Source organism: Catharus ustulatus, chromosome 26, assembly GCF_009819885.2.
Source record: "Catharus ustulatus isolate bCatUst1 chromosome 26, bCatUst1.pri.v2, whole genome shotgun sequence".
Lineage (NCBI taxonomy): Eukaryota > Metazoa > Chordata > Aves > Passeriformes > Turdidae > Catharus > Catharus ustulatus.
Genome location: NC_046246.1, coordinates 1,692,583 through 1,716,042, shown reverse-complemented (window position 1 = coordinate 1,716,042; position 23,460 = coordinate 1,692,583). Strand labels below are relative to the sequence as shown.

Below are 23,460 nucleotides of genomic sequence, written 5' to 3'. Positions count from 1 at the left end.
GGAATTTAAAACACAGCAAGGAGCTGTCGCAGGGTTTGCAGTGCCAGGGGTGTGACCTCCATCTCTGCAGGCACATTTTGGACACGTTTTGGGTGTTTTGAGGATAAATTAAAGCTGCATCCCTGCAAGTTTGCCTCCCCAGCAGCAGTCAGAGAGGCTGGGCCATGGCACAGGAGTTCAGAGGGTGAGCACTCACTCAGCCTGGGCACTGCTCCAGCAGCTCCCTTGGAAGATCAAACAGAAACAGAATCAAGCACGAGATGAAAAAAGGAAAAAACAACCAGCGACTCATCCAGCTGATTCATAAAACACTCCCAGGGAAAGTCTAGCCCAGAAATCCCCAGAGATGAGCAGAGCCCCCGGGGTGGATTGACCACTGCTGGCTCTCAGGCAGCTCCTCCTGCAGCTCCTGCTCCCAGCCCTGGCTGCTGCTGAGGGTTTGTTCCATTCCAGGCTGCTCCTGTCCCTCTGCCACCCATCCTGGCTCTGGGTCCCAGCTTATTCCAGGGCTTTATTCCCAGCACTGCCTGCAGGATCTCACCCCAGGCTACACTGAGAAGAACCGAAAATTCCTGAATAAATTGTTGTGGATTGAGGTCAGTTATGGAAACGAACCCACAGGAGGTGCCAGAGCTGCTGCAGGGCTGGAGCCCCTCTGGAGCCAGCCTGGGGGAGCTGGGGGTGCTCCCTGGAGAGGAGAAGGCTCCAGGCAGAGCTCAGAGCCCCTTGCAGGGCCTGAAGGGGCTCCAGGAGAGCTGCAGAGGGACTGGGGACAAGGCAGGGAGGGACAGGACCCAGGGAATGGCTCCCACTGCCACAGGGCAGGGCTGGATGGGATCTTGGCAAGGAATTGTTCCCTGGCAGGGTGGGCAGGGGCTGCCATGGAATTGCCAGAGCAGCTGTGGCTGCCCCTGGATCCCTGGCAGTGCCCAAGGCCAGGCTGGACAGTGGGACAGTGGGAGGTGTCCCTGGGGGTGGCACTGGATGGGATTTCAGGTCCCTCCCAGCCCAAACCATTTTGGGATTCCATTAATTTCACACTTCCCAAGCAAGTGCCTCCATCCCCACATCCCCCCCTGCTCCATGGCCAGGAGCTCCAGGGCCTTTCCCACCTCTCTGTTTTGAACCTGCCCCCAATCTACTCAAGAATTTATTTCAACACAGCTACAAACATTCAAAGAAATCACCACGGTGAGGATTTGGCTTCTGAAATACATAAATTCTCATTTTTTGGGTTCATTTCTTTATAAAGAACCCCTCATTTTTGCCAAAAATGTCACCTTTTCTCCAGGTTGGACCCATCCCATTTTATCTGCCTCCACATTTATTTCAAGCAGCCTTTTTTTCCATGCCATTTCCAGACTGATTGATGCTCTTAATTAGCATTTTTACACTTGCCAACTGCTTCATTTGAGAAGCAGAATTTCCAGTAGCCCAGCAAAACTCCAGTGCTGCTCAGAGTCAAGGCCATTCCTCACAGGAATCTTGATTTGAGCTGCTTATTCCTCACAGTCTTTAATTAATCCACTCATTATCTGCTGAAATACACCCACTGCAGAGTTCACAGATCTGGGATGTTACAGAGTCTCTTGACAGACAGATCCTGGCAGAACAAATCATCTTTTTAGGGTGACACTCGCCTGTGATTCTGAGTTTTGGATAAATTTTCTCCTGATTTCCTTCCCATCCTGGTCTGACTGGGACACCCTGAGGGTTCTCAGCCCCCTGGGCTGGCTGGAGGATTTATTTTTGGAGGATTTATTTTTGGAGGATTTCTCCCCAAAGCTGCCTCCCTGACATGGTTGTGTCTCCGTGAGCTCTCAGTGTGGGGCTGTCCCTCCCGAGGGGGTCATGGGGCTCTCCTTGGAGCAAAGTTTGGCTTGTTTTGGGTTTGTTTGGGGCTTTTTTTTTTGTTTGTTTGGGGTTTTTTTTGTATTTAGGGTGCAGCACTGGGAATTCTGGTTTCAGGCTGGTCCCAGCACGATCAGGGGCAGCAAAGCTCCATATTCAGCCACGGGACAAGGTGAGAAAAAATTTCACTTTGAGTGCAGTGCAAATGTCCCAGAACTGCATTTTCTGTGCTGCCACCACACCTGGCACAAACCTTCTTTTCTCCACCCTAAATTTCCATTTACCTTTCACCCCAGAGTGTGCTCAGGGCTGGCTCCTGGGGACAGGTGCCACTGCCCCTCCACTGCCACACCACTTCAAATCACTAAAAAGCAGAATTTCATCATTTCACTCAGGAAACACCCATGGCTGACCCTTCACAGGAGGCTGGGGAGGACATTTTGTCTAATATTCTGTCCAAAATTATATTTACCATGTTACAACCAATTATTGCCCAATTTTGTGCAATCTCCTCTCAGGGATCCTTGACCCCCACTGGAGCTGTCCCCTTCCCATCACTGCAGTTACTGGGAAGCAGGGAAGAGTCATTTACTGATTTTACAAGAAATCTGTGGTGCAGCAGCCGATTTTGTGAGGTCTTTAACCCAGAAAACACATTTCCAACACAGAAAAAACGTTTTCATGGCTTTCTGATTCCAGCAAAGAAATGGAGACGGACATCAACACCACCTCCCATGGTTCCCAAACTCATTTCACATCCCAAGAATAACCAACATCACCAGAGAGCTGCAGCACCCAGGGAATGCAGGGAAGGTCCCAGTAATGTCAAGGGAGAAAATAAAACAAATTTGCACTTTAAATTGAAAATTACATTAATTAAAAATTAGGAAATAGAAAATGACATTAATTAAAAATTAGGAAATTCTGCACAGAAGTTTGTGCACTGAGTGGTCTGACTATAACTCAGATGGTCTTTTAGATTTTGGGTTTAGTGTTGACAAGTTTGGGAAGAGGATTTCCTGTGCCTTAAAGGGGCTTTAAAAAAGGAGGGAGAGAGAGGTTTTTATAGGACAGGACCCAGGGAATGGCTCCCACTGCCACAGGGCAGGGCTGGATGGGATCTTGGCAAGGAATTGTTCCCTGGCAGGGTGGGCAGGGGCTGCCATGGAATTGCCAGAGCAGCTGTGGCTGCCCCTGGATCCCTGGCAGTGCCCAAGGCCAGGCTGGACATTGGGACAGTGGGAGGTGTCCCTGCCATGGCTGGGGTGGAATGGGATGAGATTTCAGTTCCCTTCCAACCCCAACCATTCCAGGATTCTAAGTGATATGATATTTCCAAATTTCTATTAATTTTTTTAACATCAACAATGTATTTTATCACAAACATTTCCAAGCCCTGGAAGGGGGAATGAGGAACCTTCTGGCACTCACTGGAGTGGGTGAGACATGAACTGCAGTCATGGCATTGGAATAGAATTTATTTGAATAAGTTTATTTTAATAAAATTAGGGACCTGAAGACCCTTCCACTGACCAAGTGCCCCTGCTCGCTGGTGCTGGTGGCCACAGATCCTCCAGGATCTTGTGTTCCTCACCAGGCATCCACTTAAATACCCAAAGTACTCCCAGTGACAGAAGGGAATTTCCAGCCCTAATTTGTGTCAAATTTGTAAAGTATTTCCCAAGATGACCCAAAGCATTTCCCTGGTGCTGCTGCCTCACTTGAGCAAACTCCAAAAGCTGTGACTCCTTTCTCCCAGGGGAGTAATCCAGGGATTTGTGGTCACTCCCAGCCTCCCCTCAGCCTCAGGCAGCTCCAGCATGCTGACCCTGTAGTTATTAGGGGATGGAATAGGAAACACTGATTTTTCTGTCCAAATGAGCCACAAAGCTGGCTCAGACCCGACCCCTCCTCTGGGCTCTGTCTGCTTTGTCACATCCTTTTGTTTCCCTGCAGTCCCACGGGGCTCAGCTGCTCTTCCTGGAAGTTTTGCTGGCAGATTTTGGCTGGGATGCTCACAGTGACCTCCTGCCTCCCCCTCCCACTGCTCTGTCAGCCCTGGGAGCTCCACGGGAGGAACCCCTGAGGGCTGATGGAAGGAAAGAAAACTTCCTCTGCAGCAGCAGGGCTGGAGGAGTTCTCCTTGGGGATTGTCCCTCTCTGAGAAGGGGCTGAAACCAGCCTGGAGGGGCCTGGGGCTTGGCCAGGGGGTGGATCTGTGTTTATCCCCAGCCTTTGGTTCCTCAGCAACACAGACCCAAACATTTCCCCTCCCAGCAGCTCCAGCCCCGCAGGGAATATTGGATTTCTTCTTCTCACCAGTGCCAGGAATTCCCATCCATGACCTGAGCATCCAAACCCTGCCTGTCATTCCCAATAAACCAACCCCCATCCAAGGGCTGGCCCTGGAAGAACAGGAAGGGCCTGGATTTCTGAGGATTTGGGATGTGAACGATGGAACAACTCCTTCAACACAAACATTCCATTCCCAAACACCTTCACCAGCCAGCACGGACAGCCCCGCTGCCAGCGCCAGGAGCAGCCCCAGCACAACCTGAATGGTTTTCCAGCAGAACCTGGATGGTTTTCCAGCAGAATCTGGATGATTTTCCAGCAGAACCTGGATGGTTTTCCAGCAGAATCTGGATGATTTTCCAGCAGAACCTGGATGGTTTTCCAAGAGAACCTGGATGGTTTTCCAGCACAACCTGAATGGTTTTCCAGCAGAACCTGGATGGTTTTCCAGCAGAACCTGGATGGTTTTCCAGCAGAACCTGGATGGTTTTCCAGCAGAACCCGGATGATTTCCCAGGAGAAATGCTCCCCTTTGGAATCTCAAGCCCTTCCCTGGTGGAAGGGAAGAACAGCCCAGTCTCCTGAGGTTTCTGGGGATGGGCAATTCCCGAGCTGCTGGAGCACATCCCTGTCCTCACTGGCACTGTCCTGGGAGTTTCCCACAGCTGATCCTTCTGGGACCCATCCTTGGCTCTGCTGGGATTCACAGGGGAATCAAACAGTTCCACGAGTCTGACACCTCTCCAAGCACGGCCCAATGCCCCAGGGAAAGCTCCTAAGACATAATTACAATAATTAATAATGATAGGCTGGGTTTATATCCACAGTCTCTGGCTCTATTGAAACGTGGCAAACAAAACCAAGCCCGGCTGCTCCATCCCTCTTTTCCTGAGGTAACAAAACTCTACAACAGCACAGGAGGGACAAGCTGAAAACCAGCAGCAACAAAAATCCTCAGAAAGTACCAAAAAAAATCAATTTCTGCTCTGTTCTTGCCCTCGTCAGCACTGGGCATTGATGACTGATGAATTTCTGATCTCCAGATATAAATACCATTGCTAGAATTCCCACAGCCACTGAGGTTATTACAAGCCCTCAACACCCCAGAGGATCTGATGGATTGGGCTGGGATTATCACCTCCGACAGCCCATCCCATCAACCTCTCCTGCTCCCAGCACCCGGGGGCTGGGATTATTAATGAAATTCTGCACCTTGCTCTGCTGGAGACAGAAATGCTCTGAGCCTCAGACACAGCCCAGGCCCTTCCCCATCCCTCAGACTGCATCCAAGACAAACCAATTTGTAGGAACTGACTCAATCATTTCTCATTTCCTGCCTCCTGTCAGAGCCCAGCGAGGAAATGAGGGCTGATCCCAGAGATGCCATCAGTCCCTCTGGACAGCAGGGACTGCAGGATGGATGCTGATCCCAGAAACCTGGGAGTTTTGGGAGTTTGGGGATTTTTGAGCTTTCTGTGCTTTCTGGCACTGACCCCCAGGAGAACACTGCTGTGACCTGAGGCCTTGGAGAAGGCTCCAAATTTGAGTGATGGAGTTAAAGTCACGGGTGTGCAGTTAAATAGAAGTGTGTGATTTCACACGGGGAGGGGTTTGGAATTTGAGGTTTTCAGAATGTAGTAATGGGTGTGGGACAAGATGGAGGATTTGGGGTGTTCTCTTCTTTTGGTGTTCTTCCTTCTTCTTCATGATTTCAGGCAGTTTTTGGTTGGACAGTCAGTGCTGCACTGAGGGTCACAGGAGTTTGGTTATTGGGTCAGAAGTATCAATACCAGAGGTGTTAATTCTCTGTTGGACTGTTCAGCTTTACAAGACCTTGGAACCAGCTCGGTTCAGCTCCATGTTGCTCACTTTTAGCTGGTGCCTGGAAGTGTTGCAGAACTCTCTGTACTTTAGGTAAGATTTAATAAACAACCAAGCCCAAACACGAGAAAATTCATCTCCTTTGTGTTTTTAATCCTGACTCTGAGTGAAGGCAGAAGAAAATGAAGACATGCCATGAGTTAAGTGGTGCAGTTACCACATTTACAGATACAAAGTTTTGTCCTACCAAATTTCAGATCAGTTCCAGACAGGTGAGACATTGCAGGTGAGCTGGAGGGGCTCTGACAGCCTCTGGGTGACCCTTCCCAATCTGCCCAAAATCCTGCATCCCTCAGGACCATCCCCCATCAGCCATGGGGTCTCCAGCCAAGCTCCAACCCCCTGAGGTTTTCCAGGGGCTCAGCTCTGGGGGTGCCCTTTCCCACCTGGGAGCTGGAGTCACAACTTCCAGCTCCAGCTGGAATTAGCCTGGGATTCCCTTGATTATCCTTGATTTCCCTTGATTGCCCTCAATTTCCCTTGATTCCCCTTGATTTCCCTTTATTCCTTTGATCTCCCTCAATTTCCCTCAATTTCCCTTGATTTCCCTTGATTCTCTTGCTTTCCCTTGCTTTCTCTCAATTTCCCTCGATTTTGCTTGATTTCCTTTGATTTCCCTTGATTCCCTTGATCTCTCTTTATTCCATTGATCTCCCTTGATTCCCTTGATTTCCCCTGATTTCCCTGATTTCCCCTGATTTCCCCTGATTTCCCTGTTTTCCCTGATTTCCCTTGATTCCCCTGATTTCCCTGGGGCAGCCCAGGCAGGGGGAGCTGGACCCTGCTGTTCCCTGCACATCATCCAGACAGGGATTGGGGACTGGGGCAGCTCCAGTCCTGCAGGAAAAGCCACAGAGGGGAAGCAGGGCTGGAGCTGCATTCCCTGGGATGATGATGATGATGATGAGGAACACTCCTTACCTCAATTAGGGAGGATAAAACCTGGAAAACCCATAATGCCATTTTTTTCCAGGCATTTCCTTGCAGCTGAACCTAAAAAACCCAGCCCAGTTCTGTCTTAGGCAGCTTTTAGCTGGACCCTTAACTGATTGCTGTGCAGAAGGTTTAATGTATATAATAATATTAATTAAATTATTATTATTACTATTACTAATCACATAACATTATTACTGTATTATATTGACATATATAGTTATATAACTAACTATAGTTATATAAAATATATATTAATAATATATAGTATATATATTTAATATATACTATATGTTTAATATGTTTAATATATAATATATATAATATATTATAGTATATTTATAATCATTATATTTTATATAGAATATATCATACATCTATTTAATATGTATATCTATACCTATATATAATATGAATCTATTATATATACAGCTTTTCATATTATATATTATAGTTAATAATAGCAAAAGGAAAAGGAACAAAATAATAAAAGAGCATAAAAGAATTATAATGGCAATAACAACAACCATATAACCATATAACTCCAGCTAGTTGTATAGCTATATATGTTAGAATAAGAAAAAAGAAAAAGAAAAAGAAAAAGAAAAAGAAAAAGAAGAAAAAGAAAAAGAAAAAGAAAAAGAAAAAGAAAAAGAAAAAGAAAAAGAAAAAGAAAAAGAAAAAGGAGAAAAATAAAAATAAAAATTAATTAAAAAAAAATAATAATAGTAAGCCAAGATCTCTGACAGGTTTCTGGTGATTCCAGGGGATTCATCCCTTCTCCCTCAGCTTCCCTTCCTGGGGCAGAACCCCAGGAATAAACCCCAAGGAATGGGAAGACATCCTGGTCCCCCCTTGAGTGACCACCTGGATGTGGGTTTGGGCAAGTTTGCTTGCAGAGAAAACCCAGAGGAAGAGACAGAGAGGAAAAGAGCCTCAAGTTGTGCCAGGGGAGGTTCAGGTTGGATATCAGAAATAAATTGTGAATGGAAAGGGTGGGAGCAGGCTGCCCAGGCAGTGGTGCCCCCATCCCTGCAGGTTTAGAAGCCGTCAGTGGTGCCTTGGCAGTGCCAAGGGGTTGGACTCAGTGACCTCAGAGGGATTTTCCAGCCTGATATTTCTGTGATTCTGCAATCAGGGCAGTAAAGACCATTGCCCCTGAATTTCAGGAAACCACTTCCTGCACTAACACTTCAGGATATTTCCCTTACAAAGAAAAACCCTGGGACATCTCCCAGCTCCCTGCCCCAAATGTCTCTTCTCTGTCTGTCAGATGCACCAGGATCTCATGGGCTGGGATTAGAACACATCCATTTTCAGCTCCACAAAGTTCCAGAGCCAGCATCCTTGGCTATCCTCAAACTGCAGCACTTGGCTCAAGGCAGGGAGGGACACACAGTGGTCCCTCAATGTCCCCATGTGGGACAGGTGGCTCTGATTCACATCAGTATGGATCAATAGCAGGAGCTGCCAGCAGCCAGCGACTCCTGGGGTCACCAGCCCAGCTGGGAATTCCCTGCACGGAGCCAGAGGTGCTTGGAGCCATCTGATCCCAGGCACAGCTCACAAAGCCCCGCTCCAGAGGTGACCTCAACCCATCCCAGTGGTCACCACCCATCCCAGTGGCTCTGGTGACACGAGTCACCCTCCCTCAGGGAAGGCAGGAAGGCCAGGCAGACAAAAATATGCAAAAATATGCTGTTCCTGCTGCCACATCCTGTGCTCTGCAGCATTCCTGGCAGGACCAGGGACTCCTGAAGGAGCTGGGGCAGAGTTAGGAGCTGGTTTAGGCTGGTGCTCTTCACTGAAAGGAATAAAACCTCCCCAGGCTTCAGCAGAGCCAAGAGGGTTTCATGCTGGGACACCCTGGAGAGCTGGGCTGCCAACAGCACCAGGGCTGGGAGCTGTCTGCTGGGAAAGCCCAGCTGCAATTCCAACACCCCCAGAACCTCCCAGAGATCAGGAATTCTTGGCTGGGAAAGCCCAGCTGCAATTCCAGCACTCACAGAACCTCCCAGAGATCAGAAATGCTGTCCTAGGAAAGCCCAGCTGCAATTCCAGCACCCCCAGACCCTCCCAGAGATCAGGAATTCTCTCCTGGGAAAGCCCAGCTCAACAAATTTAGCTCAAGGTCCAACAGGTGAGGAGCTGAATTCATAATAAATTATTGTAATTAGGAATTCTTTGCAGCCAGACTGGCACGTGGCAGCTCTAAATTCTCCTTTATTTGTGATGCTCTGCTCTCACACACACCTGACTGTGGTTCTCAGTATTGAGGAAAAAAGGAAAATATCCACAAACCAGCAACAGAGCCACGGAAAAAACATCATCCCCTGTACTTTGTGCACATCAAAACACACAGTGCTTGGTGTTAGGGAATTCCTGGGCAAAAACTCCTCAGCCTCCAGCCTGAGCTCCCCAGGGCTCCTTTTCCTGCTGGATTTCTCCACTTCAGCCCCACCTGGGAGCTCCCCAGTGCCCAGCCCCAATTCCCTGACAGCCTCCAGCTCTCCTGCCAAGCCCAGGGCTGTGTTTTTAGGTCCTTACTCAGTTCTTACTTGAGAAAATTTCCTGTTTTATCAAGCCCAGGTGGCTGGCACACCCCAGGCCAGGCTTTGCAGATGACCCCACACTTGGAACAGCTCTTGGGGTTTTTGAGGGGACTGAACCACTCAGGAGAGCCCTGTGAGGGTGAGGGCTCTTGCAGCCTTAAAACCACCATAATTCTGCCATCAAATAGTTTGTTTAAATAAGAATGTCAAGACACCCACAGACGTTGGAAAGCACTGATTTAAGTGCTGATCTGAAACATATGGGAGAAGTATTTGCTCTCTGAAAGCGCTGCTACTGTGCTGCTCCCACGAGAGCAGCCACACCAACCAGGTTGCTCCGGGGTCAGTGAGGAGCCAAAGCACCCAAAAAACAGAAAAATGTATAAAATTTGGTTACATCCATCTGATTATTCCCTTATATCAAATATACCAAGTTAGGAACAGAGACAAGGGCACCAAAGCATTCAGAAACACGTGAATTTCCAAAAAAACCCCCAAATTCCAGGTGAGCATCCCCAGGAGAGTTTGCCAAGACCCTGCCCCTAATCCACCCCTCATCCCACTTAAAAGTCTTGGAATTCTTCAGTCAATCTCAACAGCAGCAAGAGCAGCTTATCATCTTATTAAGTCACATTCTTATCATCTTATGAAGTCACGTTTTCTTTTTGTTTGAGGCTCTACAGAGCAAGAAACCTGCAGTTACAGCTGGGCTGAATTCATATTTTCAACACCAACACAGGAATTCCTCCCGTGGGTCTGAAGAGGGACTCTGGGAATGCCTTTAACAGCTGCAGTGAGCAGTCCCAGCTTTCCCAGTGCTCCAGCCTGGAGAAAACCAGCTGGGCTGGTGCATGCTGGGCTCTGGTTGGGGAGGAATCTGCCTGCAGCTCATCCCTGGGGAGCTGCTCCTCAAAAAAAAAAGGACTGAAACTTAAAAGTAGGTAGAGAAGCTTTGCCATAAAAAGAAATTTAAAAAAAAATAAAATCTACAGTCCTGCCTCCAAGTTGGATCCTTGCCTGTAGCTATTCCCTGGATTTCTGAGCAGCAGCAGTCTCTGCCTAGGTTCCTCTGTCCCTTCCTTCCTTCCTTCCTTCCTTGAAAATCTTCCTCTCCCAGTCCCACTGCTGGATTCTGTCACAGTCCCCACACAGGGTGAGTCGTGTGCTCCCTGCCAAACTCTGCAGAACAGGAAAACTCCAGAAGTGAAATCTGGAATGGGAACTGGAATGGGGGATAGCTTTGTTCCCACTGCAGGAGTCCCTCTCTAGGTGGATCCCTGGTCAGTGGATGGATTTTGTAGGAAATGCACACCCAAATTCATGGCATTTTTTTTAAAAAAAGCAATTTAGCCACACTTTACTCTCAGAATTTTATCATTTCCATCATTCTCAAGAATTCCACATCCCATCTGCCATCCCCAGGACTCTCTGGTAGTTGATACTAAAGAGAACTGAAAACCAACTACATTTGGGAACATTAAAAAATTAAAAAAACAAAAAACCACCACCACCACCACTAAACCTCAAAAAACCAAATCAAACAAATAAACAAACAAAACTCCAAACAAATAAAAAAATTAAAATACACCAAGCAAGAAACAGATCAACATCAGCCTTGCACAGAGAGCTGCCTCCCCAAAATGATGTTTTCATCATTAGCAAGTGACGGGAGCAGCAGTCCCAGAAGCCAGCTCAGAATGACTCTCAGAGCCATCCTCCCTCCTGCTCCCAGGGGAGATCTGCTGGTCCAGGCCCTGGCCCTGGCTCTGTCTGTTTGAACATCAGTTCCTAATTGATTGCACAGGGCTTGGAATCCATTAAGGGCTTCCATAAATCCCATCCCTGCACAGCACAGGCTGCCTGTGCAGATGGGAAGAACTGCCTAATCCTGAGTCAATCTGATAAAAAACCTCTGCCTGCTCTGATTTTGCACAGAATGAACGGCAGAGATGGTGTCAGCGCAGGGGTGGAGCGCAGAGCCTGGAGCCCTGCCAGCAGCCAGGAGTGCTCTGCTCCCAGCACAGCTCATTACTGCTCACATTGGGCCCCTGGCACCCCGTGGCTCGCAGTCAGGCATTGTGACATGCCTGGGAATCCAGGGGGAGGAAGGACAGCCTGGGTGAGCATGGATTTGCTGCAGGAGTTCACACAAATTCTTCATTTTCAACCCCCTGACAAAGGAAAGCATCTGGAACTGCAGGAAATGTTTATTCCCAGGAGCTGAGGGCAATGCAAACAGCAGCAGTTTGAAGCTGGTACCTGCATCCAGCCATGCTGGGAGTTTGGCATTTCCTGATCCCAAGGTCAGCCCTGACCCTCAGCCTCTCTCCTGCTCTGCTGGCAGCACCTTGAGCCATTTTTCTCTCCACTCCACTCCACTCCACTCCACTCCCCACTCTTTGTTGTGAGAGCTCAGAGCTTCCAGCCTGTCCCTCCCCTGCTGGATAATTGCAGCTCTTCCCTTCTGACCAACTCCTGCCTCTCTCCATCCCTGTCCACCTTCTGAATTGTCTGTCTGACCAAACCTCCCTGCCTGATCAATCAAACCCTCCTGAATGACTAAACCCTCCTGAATGACCAAACCCTTCCGTCTGATCAATCAAACCCTCCTGTCTGATCAATCAAACCCTCCTGTCTGATCAATCAAACCCCCCAGTCTGACCAATCAAACCCTCCTCCTTTGCCCACAATCCCCTCACCTGTGTGACCAGGGCTCTGGGAAATGATCCCATCTGTTCTCTTGCACATCACATTTGCTCCCAGCTCATGACATTTTCTCCCTGCTCTGCTCTGCCCCCCGCCCTAGAGACCTGCAACATCCATGAGCACTTTCTAGCCTGAGTGTTTTTGTTTATTTTGGTTTTTAATTCAGTTATATTGAAACCAAATTCATTTGGTTTATCATTTGTAATTTTAAAATGGTATAAAAGTCATGTCAGCACAGAGGTTCCATCCTCAGACTCTCCCCCAAGTTCCCCTTCTCCCCTCCCAGACCCCAAATGACCCTGAGTTGTGCACTCAGCAAAACCTCCCATCCCAAAATGAGATGAAGTCACACAAAAGTTCAGGAAAGAGGAAAAGCTCCAGACCTGGGACTGGTCTAACCAGCCCCAGAGAGAGACAGGAGGCCTGAAAATACAACACCACTCCTGCCATCCTTGATTTTGCCCCTGTTTTAGCCAAAGAATGACTGAGATGGGGTGGCAAGGCATGGAGGAGATTCCCCAAGCAGCACTCTGCTCCTTTTCTCCCTCTTTGCTCCCTGAATTCATCCTTGCTCTGCAGAAAGAAGGGAAATCCTGCTTTGTCCTCCCCACCTGTGTGCCCATCTCACAGCAGGAGCTGCTCCTCTTTACCCATCTGGGCTGATCCCTGGGTCTGCAAGGTGTTACAAGCAAAGAAATTGCTTGGAAAAAATGCAATAATGAGTAGATTTTAAATTCTTTCAGTGCTCAGTCTGGCACTGGAACACCATTCACTCCCCAAGGTCCCAACCAGGCACCTGTGAGAGGCAGCAAAGGCATTTTCCTGCTTGATCCCATTTATTCAATCTTGATTTGAGCTGGAAATAAATGGGAATTCTTGTCAGAGAGAAGATAAAACCCGTGGTGAGTGAGGGGAGTAAGATGCTGGGAAAACCCCTGGAAATGCTGGGCTCAGGAAGAGCATCCTCCTCCTCCTCTTCCTCCTCCTCCTCCTCCACCAGTGGGGGAATCCCAGGGGCTTGGATGCTCACAGGGCTCTTAGGGAGAAGGAAATCTGTGCAGAAACTTGAGCAGCCCACACGAGGTCAGGCAGGAAACTGGAGACAACATTTTTCAATAATTGGCTGTGGGAAATTAGCACCCACGAGGACAGGTCAGGGAACAGGGCTGGCTGCAACAGCAGAAAAAACTGGGAAAAATAATGAAGGAAACCACACAACAACCTCAGCTAAATCCTTCTGAGCTTGTTGGATTTCCTGGGAAAACAGGAACAAACTGCAGAATGAGCCCAGTTTGTCGAGTGAGGTGTCCAGGCCAGGAAACATCCACAGTTCCCAGCGAGGAATATTCAGACATTTTAATGGCATTACAGAGTGAGTTTAGGAGTTTGTGTGTCCCTCACACAGCAGGAAACGGGAGGATGGAGAGGAGAAGGGTTTGTCCAGCAGTCCTGGGGAGTCAGGAGCCCCAGCCCCACCTCCAGCACTGCAGGGAGCAGCTTGGCCAGGAGCTGCTGGGCACAACCACAGCTGCTGTGACAGAAAGCACAGGGGACACCCTGCACACCCCAGCGGGGACAGCCCAGGCCTGGAAAATCCTTTCTCATCCATGGAAGGGCTGGGATGGAGCTGGGAAGGGCTTACAGACTCCAACATGCAGGATTTAATGGGGTTGGGGGTTTCAGTGGGTTTTCACACCCCTGTCTCTAGCAGACACCAGAGCAGAAGGTTGGTGTGGATGAGGCTGAGCTGCTCTGCACAGACCCTGCAGGTCCTTTCCCAAAGGCACCAACTCACAGGTTCCTGTCCTGAAAACACAAAGCTCCAAGCCCAGAGCTCCCTGCCCATGGCAAGGCTTTGGGGGAGATGATCTTTAGGGCTCCTCCCAGCCCAAACCAGCCTGGGACTCTGTAACATTTGGGGTCATTCCTGAAGCTCCAGCTGTGGTTCCACAAGTAGAGCTGCTCCTGACAGAAATTCACCCTGTTTGAAAGTGAATAACCCGAGGTTTTTTCTGTATTGGAGAAAATTTCTTCTCCAGGAGTAACCCGAGGTTATTTCTGTATTACAGAAAATTCCCTCTCCAGGAGCTGCTGGCCCACGAGGGGCAGCTCTGGGCAGTGCTGGTGCCACAGCCACCCCACAGCTTCCCTCTGCCAGCTCCTGCACAAAACCTCAGTGCAGAGCGGGCTGGATGGGCTGGGAGCACCCTGGGATGGGATGGGATGGGATGGGATGGGATGGGATGGGATGGGATGGGATGGGATCACTGGGATGGGATGGGATGGGATGGGATCAATGGGATGGGATGGGATGGGATGGGATGGGATGGGATCACTGGGATGGGATGGGATGGGATGGGATGGGATGGGATCAATGGGACGGGATGGGATGGGATGGGATGGGATGGGATCACTGGGATGGGATGGGATGGGATGGGATGGGATGGGATCAATGGGATGGGATGGGATGGGATCAATGGGATGGGATGGGATCAATGGGATGGGATGGGATGGGATGGGATGGGATGGGATGGGATGGGATCAATGGGATGGGATCAATGGGATGGGATCAATGGGATGGGATCAATGGGATGGGATCAATGGGATGGGATTGAAATTCCCCTGCACCCCAAAGCCAGGCTGGGATCCCATGGGAACACAGCTGAGGTGTCCAGGCTCAGGGCCCAGCAGTGACCCCTTTGATTTGCTGCTCCTGCTCTGACTCTGCATTGACATTTCTGCCTCTCCTCCTCTTCCAACTGCTGGGTCCCACCCTCCACCTTGCTGCTCCCCACCAAAGAAGAGATTTCCTGGACAAACCAGTGGAAAAAAAATTGATTTTTCTCTTTGACTGTTCCCTGAGTTACCAGGGAAAACATTTTCTTTTTAACTAAACGCAAAATTAACGAGAAAAATCTAAATTTTCATGAAGATGCCTTATGGGGAGAAAAAACAGCATTTGCTTCCTATGGAATTGAAGCTTTTGTCACATTGGCTTTTAAGTATGTTTTAATGTAAGAACATAATGATTTCCAAAGCAAAAAGCCTCCTTTCCTTTTGCAAATATTTTTCTCTCCTTGCTGTTTTTCTCTCCTCTTATTAAGGAATGCATCTTTCAAGCAGCTGAGCTGCCTCTTAAACCATTCCCCCTTTTATCTTGTCAGTATTGGGAAAATTTAAAAATCTCTACGTTGTCATGCTGTGCCTTTTCTCCTTTGGATTAGGTTTTTTAGCAGAAAAAGTGTTTTTCTTGTGCTATTAAAAAAATGTAAATTTATGATACTCAAAGAGACCTTGGGGGGAAGGGAAGGGAAGGGAAGGGAAGGGAAGGGAAGGGAAGGGAAGGGAAGGGAAGGGACGGGAAGGGAAGGGAAGGGAAGGGAAGGGAAGGGAAGGGAAGGGAAGGGAAGGGAAGGGAAGGGAAGGGAAGGGAAGGGAAGGGAAGGGAAGGGAAGGGAAGGGAAGGGAAGGGAAGGGAAGGGAAGGGAAGGGAAGGGAAGGGAAGGGAAGGGAAGGGAAGGGAAGGGAAGGGAAGGGAAGGGAAGGGAAGGGAAGGGAAGGGAAGGGAAGGGAAGGGAAGAGAAGAGAAGGGAAGGGAAGGGAAGGGAAGGGAAGGGAAGGGAAGGGAAGGGAAGGGAAGGGATGCCATCACCAGTGGGTTATGGAGTTTGGTTAATGGGCAGCAGGGCTGTCCCTGGGGGGCTCAGAACCACCTCCCACCCCTGCACTGCTGGTGAAGTCCTGACTCAAAACAACCAAAATTCCACACATAAACCCCACTTTTTAAATTAAAATGTGCTTTACAGAGGCAGCATAAACTTCAGGGCACAGGCTGATGCTTGAGGCTTTAAATTGATGTTCCAGGGAGAGCTTGGCACTCCCAGGATGGGATTTGATGGGGACAGCCCTGCCCATGGCGGGGGATGGAATGAGATGGGTTTTAGGGTCCCTACCAACCCAAACCACTCGTGATCCTGTGATTCTGGGATTCCCAGGAGGTCTCTGCAGCCACAGGGCTGCCGAAAGGAGGGTAGCAGTGCCTGCTCAGCACTTCTCAGGACAGGGGAAATCCAGCAACCAAAGCCCCAGGAGATGCCCCAGTGGATGCTGAGTGGTCAGTCTGGCACCACCAGCCCTCATGGAAAAGTCTGAGCACAGATTTCTCCCAGCCATGCAAAGCAAACAGACTCAGGAAAACCCCTTTCACTCAAAAATGTAAATTACAGGAATTGTTTGCTTATATCTAGAAATGGAGCAAAATATCCAGGCTAGGAGAGCTGGGGGTGCTCCCTGGAGAGGAGAAGGCTCCAGGCAGAGCTCAGAGCCCCTTGCAGGGCCTGAAGGGGCTCCAGGAGAGCTGCAGAGGGACTGGGGACAAGGCAGGGAGGGACAGGACCCAGGGAATGGCTCCCACTGCCACAGGGCAGGGCTGGATGGGATCTTGGCAAGGAATTGTTCCCTGGCAGGGTGGGCAGGGGCTGCCATGGAATTGCCAGAACAGCTGTGGCTGCCCCTGGATCCCTGGCAGTGCCCAAGGCCAGGCTGGACATTGGGGCTGGGAGCACCTGGGACAGTGGGAGGTGTCCCTGGGGTGGCACTGGGTGGGATTTAAGCTCCATTCCAAACAAACCATTCTGGGATCCTGTGATTCCTGTTGAAGCCCAGCCCTGCTCCACAGAGGTGAGTTCCCATTTCAGGCTGCCCTGGGCTCTGAGAGAGTTCACTGCCAGCTTTGCAGGTGAATTTGGGGCCTTTGTGCAGGGCCAGCACTTGGACTCCAGGATCCCTTCCTGCCCTGGATAATCCCTGATTTCACATTTTATATTAAATAAAGCAGTGTCACCCTTGGCTCTCCCTGGCACTCAGGGCAGCTGGAAGTGCCCCGGGTTCCTCCTTCCCTGCTGTCTCAAACCCTGCCTTTGGGACAATGACTCCTTCCAAAACAAACAGTGAGAATTCTCAGAACTCCTCTCAGTGCTGAGGAAATCCCCTGGCAGGGGCTGGGGTCCCTGCTGCTCTGTCCCGGGGAGCAGAGCCCAGCCCGGGTGTGCCAGGGGATTTCCAGCAGGTGAGTGCCCCGGGAGCTGCAGTCCCAGGGATGGCCAGGGCAGGGAGGGACACCAGCCTGGGGCAGCCACCACAGCTCCCAGCCAGCCACAGCAAAGAGCTGGGGGCACAGTGGGGCAGGGAGGCTCAGAGCAGCTCTTGGCATCCCCAGGCTGGGATTTTCTCCTTCTTCATCCACTAATTAGCAACCATGTTCAAATCTGCTAGAACAGCCTCATTCTCTCCATTTTCCTTCGACCAGAAGAAATTATTTTGCTGGTCAGGGAGGCAGATTTAGGGCTCTGGGGGGTGCCTGAGTGCCTAAAACCCCAAAATTCGGGAAGGGAGGGGAAGGGGAAGGGGAAGGGGAAGGGGAAGGGGAAGGGGAAGGGGAAGGGGAAGGGGAAGGGGAAGGGGAAGGGGAAGGGGAAGGGGAAGGGGAAGGGGAAAGGGAAGGGGAAGGGGAAAGGGAAGGGGAAGGGGAAAGGGAAGGGGAAGGAGAAGGAGAGGGGGAAGGGCCACATGGCAGCTCCAGCCCTCAGCCCTGGGGCTCACCAGGGAAGGCAAAGTCCAACCTCAGACACCCCCCAGTCATTCAGGAAGGGACTGCACCCAGGTTCGAGGGAGATGGGGGTTCAGAACCCCAGTTCAGAACCCCAGTTCAGAACCCCAGTTCAGGATCTATGCTCCATGGCTGGAGCAACTCCACCTCTGTCACATTTTGGTGAAGACCAAGAGGGAAGGTTTTGGATTCCTCCAAACTGCAGAGCAGAGCAGCCTTTGGGGCACAACCCCACTCTGAGCATCCCTCTAGAAGTGAAAAATCTTTCTTGTGGGTGTGTGGATTTGTATCGTGGGATGGTGTGAAGGGAAGATGTTTTTTAATTGTGGAATGCCAAGATACTCAGATATTTTTACCTCCAGTCATAACATTACAGCCATAAGTGTTTGTTTTTTTCCCTAAAGTAGGAATAAAAGGAAGTTTTCCAAAGAGAAAATGTAGTTTTTGCTATACATGCCACTGGTTTGGGGATGTCAGTTCAGGTTTTTAGCTTTATATATCTTGGTGCTGTTTTTCCCACTGGTTGTAATTAGCTACGTAATTAAATAAACCAACTAATTGTCCCCAGCACAGAGGGCTGGGCTGTGAAGCAGAAGGACATGGATTGAGTGTCCCCACCCCTCAATTCCAATTCCAATTCCAATCTCTCTCAATTCCATCATGGGAATGGCAGCAAGCAGGGAGCAGGTCCCTGAGCAGACCCTGAGAGCAGCACAGCCCCCTGCAGTCAATACCAGTCTCTGGTTTCATGATGTCAGACTGCAGAATGGGCACCCAGGGGGGTGCTGAAGGTGACACTGAGGAACCACAGCACTTCTCCTGCAGCCCTGCTGGCCAGCCTGACCTTCAGAGATCATTTTCCCTGCTCCAGACCAGCAGAGCATCCCTCAGGACAAGCCCAGTGGATATTCTGAGTGGCTCCTTGAGGAGCTCAGGCATTGACCTGGCTGTTTAATGGCTCTGCCAAACACAACCCGAGGAGCCTGCAGCCCCCAGCCCGTCCTTGGGGTGTTAAATGACTCCAACCTCCCTCCCTCCATCTGCTGGGAATGGGGATTGATCCAGCCTGACAGAATTCACCATTTCAAATAAAAAGCTGTGGCTGAAATTACACATGGAGTGACCCCAAGGCTTGCTCTCCAAGATAAATTTGTTCTGTGAACAGAAAACTCCTTGGATCCCACCCCCAGGCCAGGGCAGGACCATGCACATCCCTCCCGAGGCTCCCAGGGAACCAGAGACTGTGCCAGGGGTCTGCAGAGCCTCTTCCCATCAGGAGGCCGTGCTGGAAGGGCTTGGAACTCCCCAGGAGCTGGAAACATCCCCAGCCAGGTCCTGGCAGCCCCAGGGCCACGTCCTGAGCTGCAGCACAAACCCTTCACACAGAGAGGGGAGGGAGGGACTGAGCCCATGCCCAGCACTACTGACCCCAAACCCACACACGAACCTCCAGGCTCAAGGAACCTGCAAATGCTGGATCCAAACCCCTTCCCAGGGGGAAAACAAAAGCAACCATCCCCTCCCAGAGCTGCACAGGAGACACCTCCAAGGGAGACAAGGGAACCCAGGCTGCCCCAGAGCTCTGGGGGTTTTCATGAGCTCCTTCCTGACACGTGGGAATGGTGAAAAGAGGAAATTTGGCTTTTCTGTCTTCCCTGAAAGCCAAGGAATAAAATTCCAGCTGGGAGGCTGGAGAGCAGCAGGAGAAACCTCCGAGATGGTCCTGGAAGTGCTCTGAGGAGTGTGGCAGAGGGGAAAAGTGATGGGATTGAGGAAGCCAGATGACTCTACAGAAGGAAAGTGTTGAAGATGGCAGAGAGAAAGGCAAGAGCTCCAAAGAAATAAAAAATGAGGGGAAGGTGGAGATAAAAGAGTTGCAGCAAGAACAGGTTTTGTGAATTTCTTTATAATCTCACTCTTTGGGTGAGACAACAAAGCATGGGATGGATCCAAAAGCTTTGAATCCTACTGGAAGGATGGACCTGGACAGCAGCATTCAGTGTGAAACCAAGAAATAAGGGGGAAATGAGTCAAGGAAGAAATTTTATAGCCAAAAAAAAGTACAATAAGAGAGTGAAATAATGTCTTGAAAATGGCTGCACTTTGTGTAAAAGCCAGGAAAGGGAGTCTGATCCATTTGGGAACTTGCAGAAGGCACCAGGCACCCTGTGGATTTATCTGCAGGAAAAAGTCCTGGCAGACACCTGGGAAAGAGCAGCAGGCAAAGGTCCTGGCAGAAACGTGGGAAAGAGCAGCAGGAAAAGGTCCTGGCTGCTGGGGCTGAGCCCCTGAGAGCAGAAACCCCGTGGGAATGAGGCACAGAGCACAGGGAGCACACGGAGCACAGGGAGCACACGGAACATGCGGAACACGCGGAACACGCGGAACACGCGGAACACGCACAGCACAGCCCGTCCTGCTGGCCCTGGGCAGTGCCATGAAATTCAGACATGGAATTCAGGCAGGGAATTCCTTGCTGTGACCTCCCGATGTGTCCCAGGAGCGCCTGGCATCGTGTCACAGCCAGAGCTGCAGGGAGTTTAAATGTGAGCTCAGGTTCAGGGTGGCTGACACCCCCCCGGTGCTGGATGGCACAGAGCACCTGCAGGAGATGCTCTGGTTGGTGTCTGTCATGCAGAAGGGCATGGGCTGAGTGTTCCCAGCCCTCTGCTCTCAGATCCCATCCTGAGAACAGCAGCAAACAGGGGACATTCCCCTGACAGTCCCTGACAGCAGCACTGTGCTGGGCTGTGCTGGGCTGTGCTGGGCTCGGGGACAGAGCCAGCCCTGGGTGAGCACAGCACGAGGGGATGCAGCTGAGGATCCCCAGCTCCCCCAGAACACCCCCTGAGCTACTCTCTGAGGGGCTGGGGCATTTTCAGTCATGTGAATGCTGAGCTGCTTTAATCAGGGCCAGGAAGGAATGCAAGAGTCCTCCTGAACAGGAACAGCCCAGTGAGGGGAGCCGAGGTTCCCATGGGATCAAAGGGAATAAAAGCCCTCCCCGTGGGTCCCATGGGTCCCATCTGCTGCAGGAGGGTGACAGAGATTTACTGAGCCCATCACATCTCTCATTGTGCTGCTCCCTGAGCCATGGCCACAAGCACAGCTCTTTGCATCCCCCACCCCTGCCCAAACCTGAGCCAGGCACACAGGGCCCACAGCTAGGGCAGGGCTGACTTCTGACCAACACGCAGCTTTCCTGTCCCAAAGCACTGATTCTCCCTCCTGCTTTGCTAGTTTGACCATCTGCTAATGAGGTATTTTAAAATAAAAGCAAATTTCATCTGGTAACAGCAGAAAAACCACAAGCACAGCCTAATGAAAGCCTTTTTCTAACACACAGAAACCAAGACCACCCAACAGCAAGGGCAGAACTGATAAATCCTGCTGGAAATTGCTTGCACCAATTTGGCCTCCTCTGCAACACCCAGGAAGGATGATCTTTAATTGCAACCCACAGACACAGTGCTTATGAGCTATTTTTTAAAAATTTTAAGAAATAAACAGCAATATCAGAGCAGTGCTGAATTCCTGAGGCGCCCTCTGAATTACCTGGAGCCAAGGTTTAAGATACACATCAAATTAAGGCCTTGCATCCATTCAGGTTTGAGCTATTTTGGTTGGGTGGGATGGGAATCACATGAACAAAATGCTTCTTTTGTTCCCCACCCAAACCCAGGCACCAGGAAAGACCTGCCCAGATCCTCCTCAGAATGGGAACAACCACCAGGAACAGCATTTTCAGGAGAATGCTCTGGAAGGATTGAGGAGATGCAGAGTGCCCCTCTGTCACTCCAGAGACAGCTGCGAGATGGATTTGTGCTCTTCACTCAACCACCCACTCAGAACACAGATCCAGGTACTGCTGACTTAAAGACAGCTCAGAAATAGGAAATTAATGCACTCAGATCTGGAGGGCCAAGTTTTTACAGTGGCTGTGAAAAATAAACTGAAATCCAGCTCCATCTGCTCACCTCCAGTGGCACCTTGCCATCATTGTAACAACTCTACACAAGTGTGAGACACAAGAAGAGAAATAAAACGAGACACTCACCCTCCTTCAAAGATTTTGATCCTCACCGGCTCCCCTCGCTTGGTCACAAGAGCCTCTTCTTCTGATTTTCCCCTTTTCTCCTCTTCCTTCTCAGCTCTAGTTATATCTTTTCGACCTTCATTAGAAAGGAGCGAAGGCAAATGAACCTATCTCCCCAAAAGAGCAAAACAATCCATGATTACAGACAGAATCACAGGCAGGCAGACACAGAGCAAACAGCCCCAGCAGAGCCAGCAGCGTCCCCAGCGCTGCTCCTGACACCGAGGGCTGGAACTGGGGCACTCTCCTGACAAACGGGGCCCTGCTGCTGCATTTGGGGCCCTGAGGGTTGTGTTCCATTCACTGTGACCCCTGACCAGTTTTTAATTGCTCCCTCCAGGTTATTCAGCTCTTGCCAACTGGACAGATGAAGGATGGAGGGAAGCGTGGTGGCTGGGGTGACTCTGAGCGTGTGGGGTCTCTGTTCCCAAATCCCTGTCCCTGGACAATCCTCTCTCTGAAATACACAGCTGAAAGGTCAGGACAGGAGGCATCTGCAGAATTCGCACACTGAATTCTGTCCCTCAGGGTTTCCCCCACATTCACACACGCTCACACAGATCTGGATCTCAGCCTGACATAAATCACTCGCCAGGCAGCGCTCCCAGGTGATTTCCTGCCACTGCAACCCCGCTGCCAAGGGCACAGCGCAGAGAATGCCACATAACCCACGGGAGAAAAGAATCCTCAACCTCCCCACACGTTCCCAGGGTCAAATCTGCTTTTTCACTGTTAAATTGCCACTTGTTGAGGGGGTTTTGTGTCTAAACCTTGTCTAGCCCAAGGTTTAAGTCATGCCCTGACACGTCACCTACACAATGAGCGTTGTTTAGGATGGATCTAAACATCAAAGCTGCCTCTGTGGGTCTGGGTGGGATGAGGGAGAGCTCCCCACACCTGGAATGAAATGTTGGGATGTTCTAAATCCTAACAGGACAAATCCAGGGAGGACTTTCCAACCTGGAATGAAATGTTGGGATATTGCCCCCTAAATCCTAACAGGACAGAGCTAGGGAGAACTTTCCAACCTGGAATGAAATGTTGGGATATTGCCCCCTAAATCCTAACAGGACAGAGCTAGGGAGAACTCTCCAAGTTGGAATTAAATATTGGGATATTTCCCCTCTACAACCTAACAGGGCAAACCCAGGGAGATCTCTCCAAGCTGGAATGAAATGTTGGGATATTTCCCCTCTACAGCCTGACAGGACAGACCCCAGGTCTCCAGAGAAAGGAAAGCAGATGCCTTTCCCCCAGGTCACTTCTCACACAGTATCTCTGACATTGAACTGGATCCATGTCCTGGATGAGGATCCTGGATCTATCCCCTCTGTATTTTATCTGTCCATTATCTGTGATTTATGGAAACAGGCTGCAGGTATCTGAGGGCAGTTTTCAGAGGGGTTTTGGCCCAAAGGCAGCCCCTGAAGCCCGAAGCAGAGCTGGTCACCCTTGGCTCTGGCTGGCAGGAGTGGCAGCTCCCCAGGTGATTCACCTGCCCCACCTCAGCCTGGTCTGTAGGGGATGAATCACCCCGG

General features: G+C 50.2%; 1 protein-coding gene across 7 annotated transcripts in view; it reads right to left on the bottom strand.

Annotated features, from left to right (window-relative positions):
• HIVEP3 (HIVEP zinc finger 3) overlaps positions 1-23,460 on the bottom strand; it is a 258,580-nt gene that overhangs the window by 27,589 nt on the left and 207,531 nt on the right. For all 7 annotated transcript variants that reach the window (XM_033080618.2, XM_033080616.2, XM_033080617.2 and 4 more), the window contains one exon: positions 21,884-22,029. In XM_033080618.2, the coding sequence (XP_032936509.1) occupies positions 21,884-22,029 (146 nt within the window). The remainder of the gene's footprint in view (positions 1-21,883; positions 22,030-23,460) is intronic.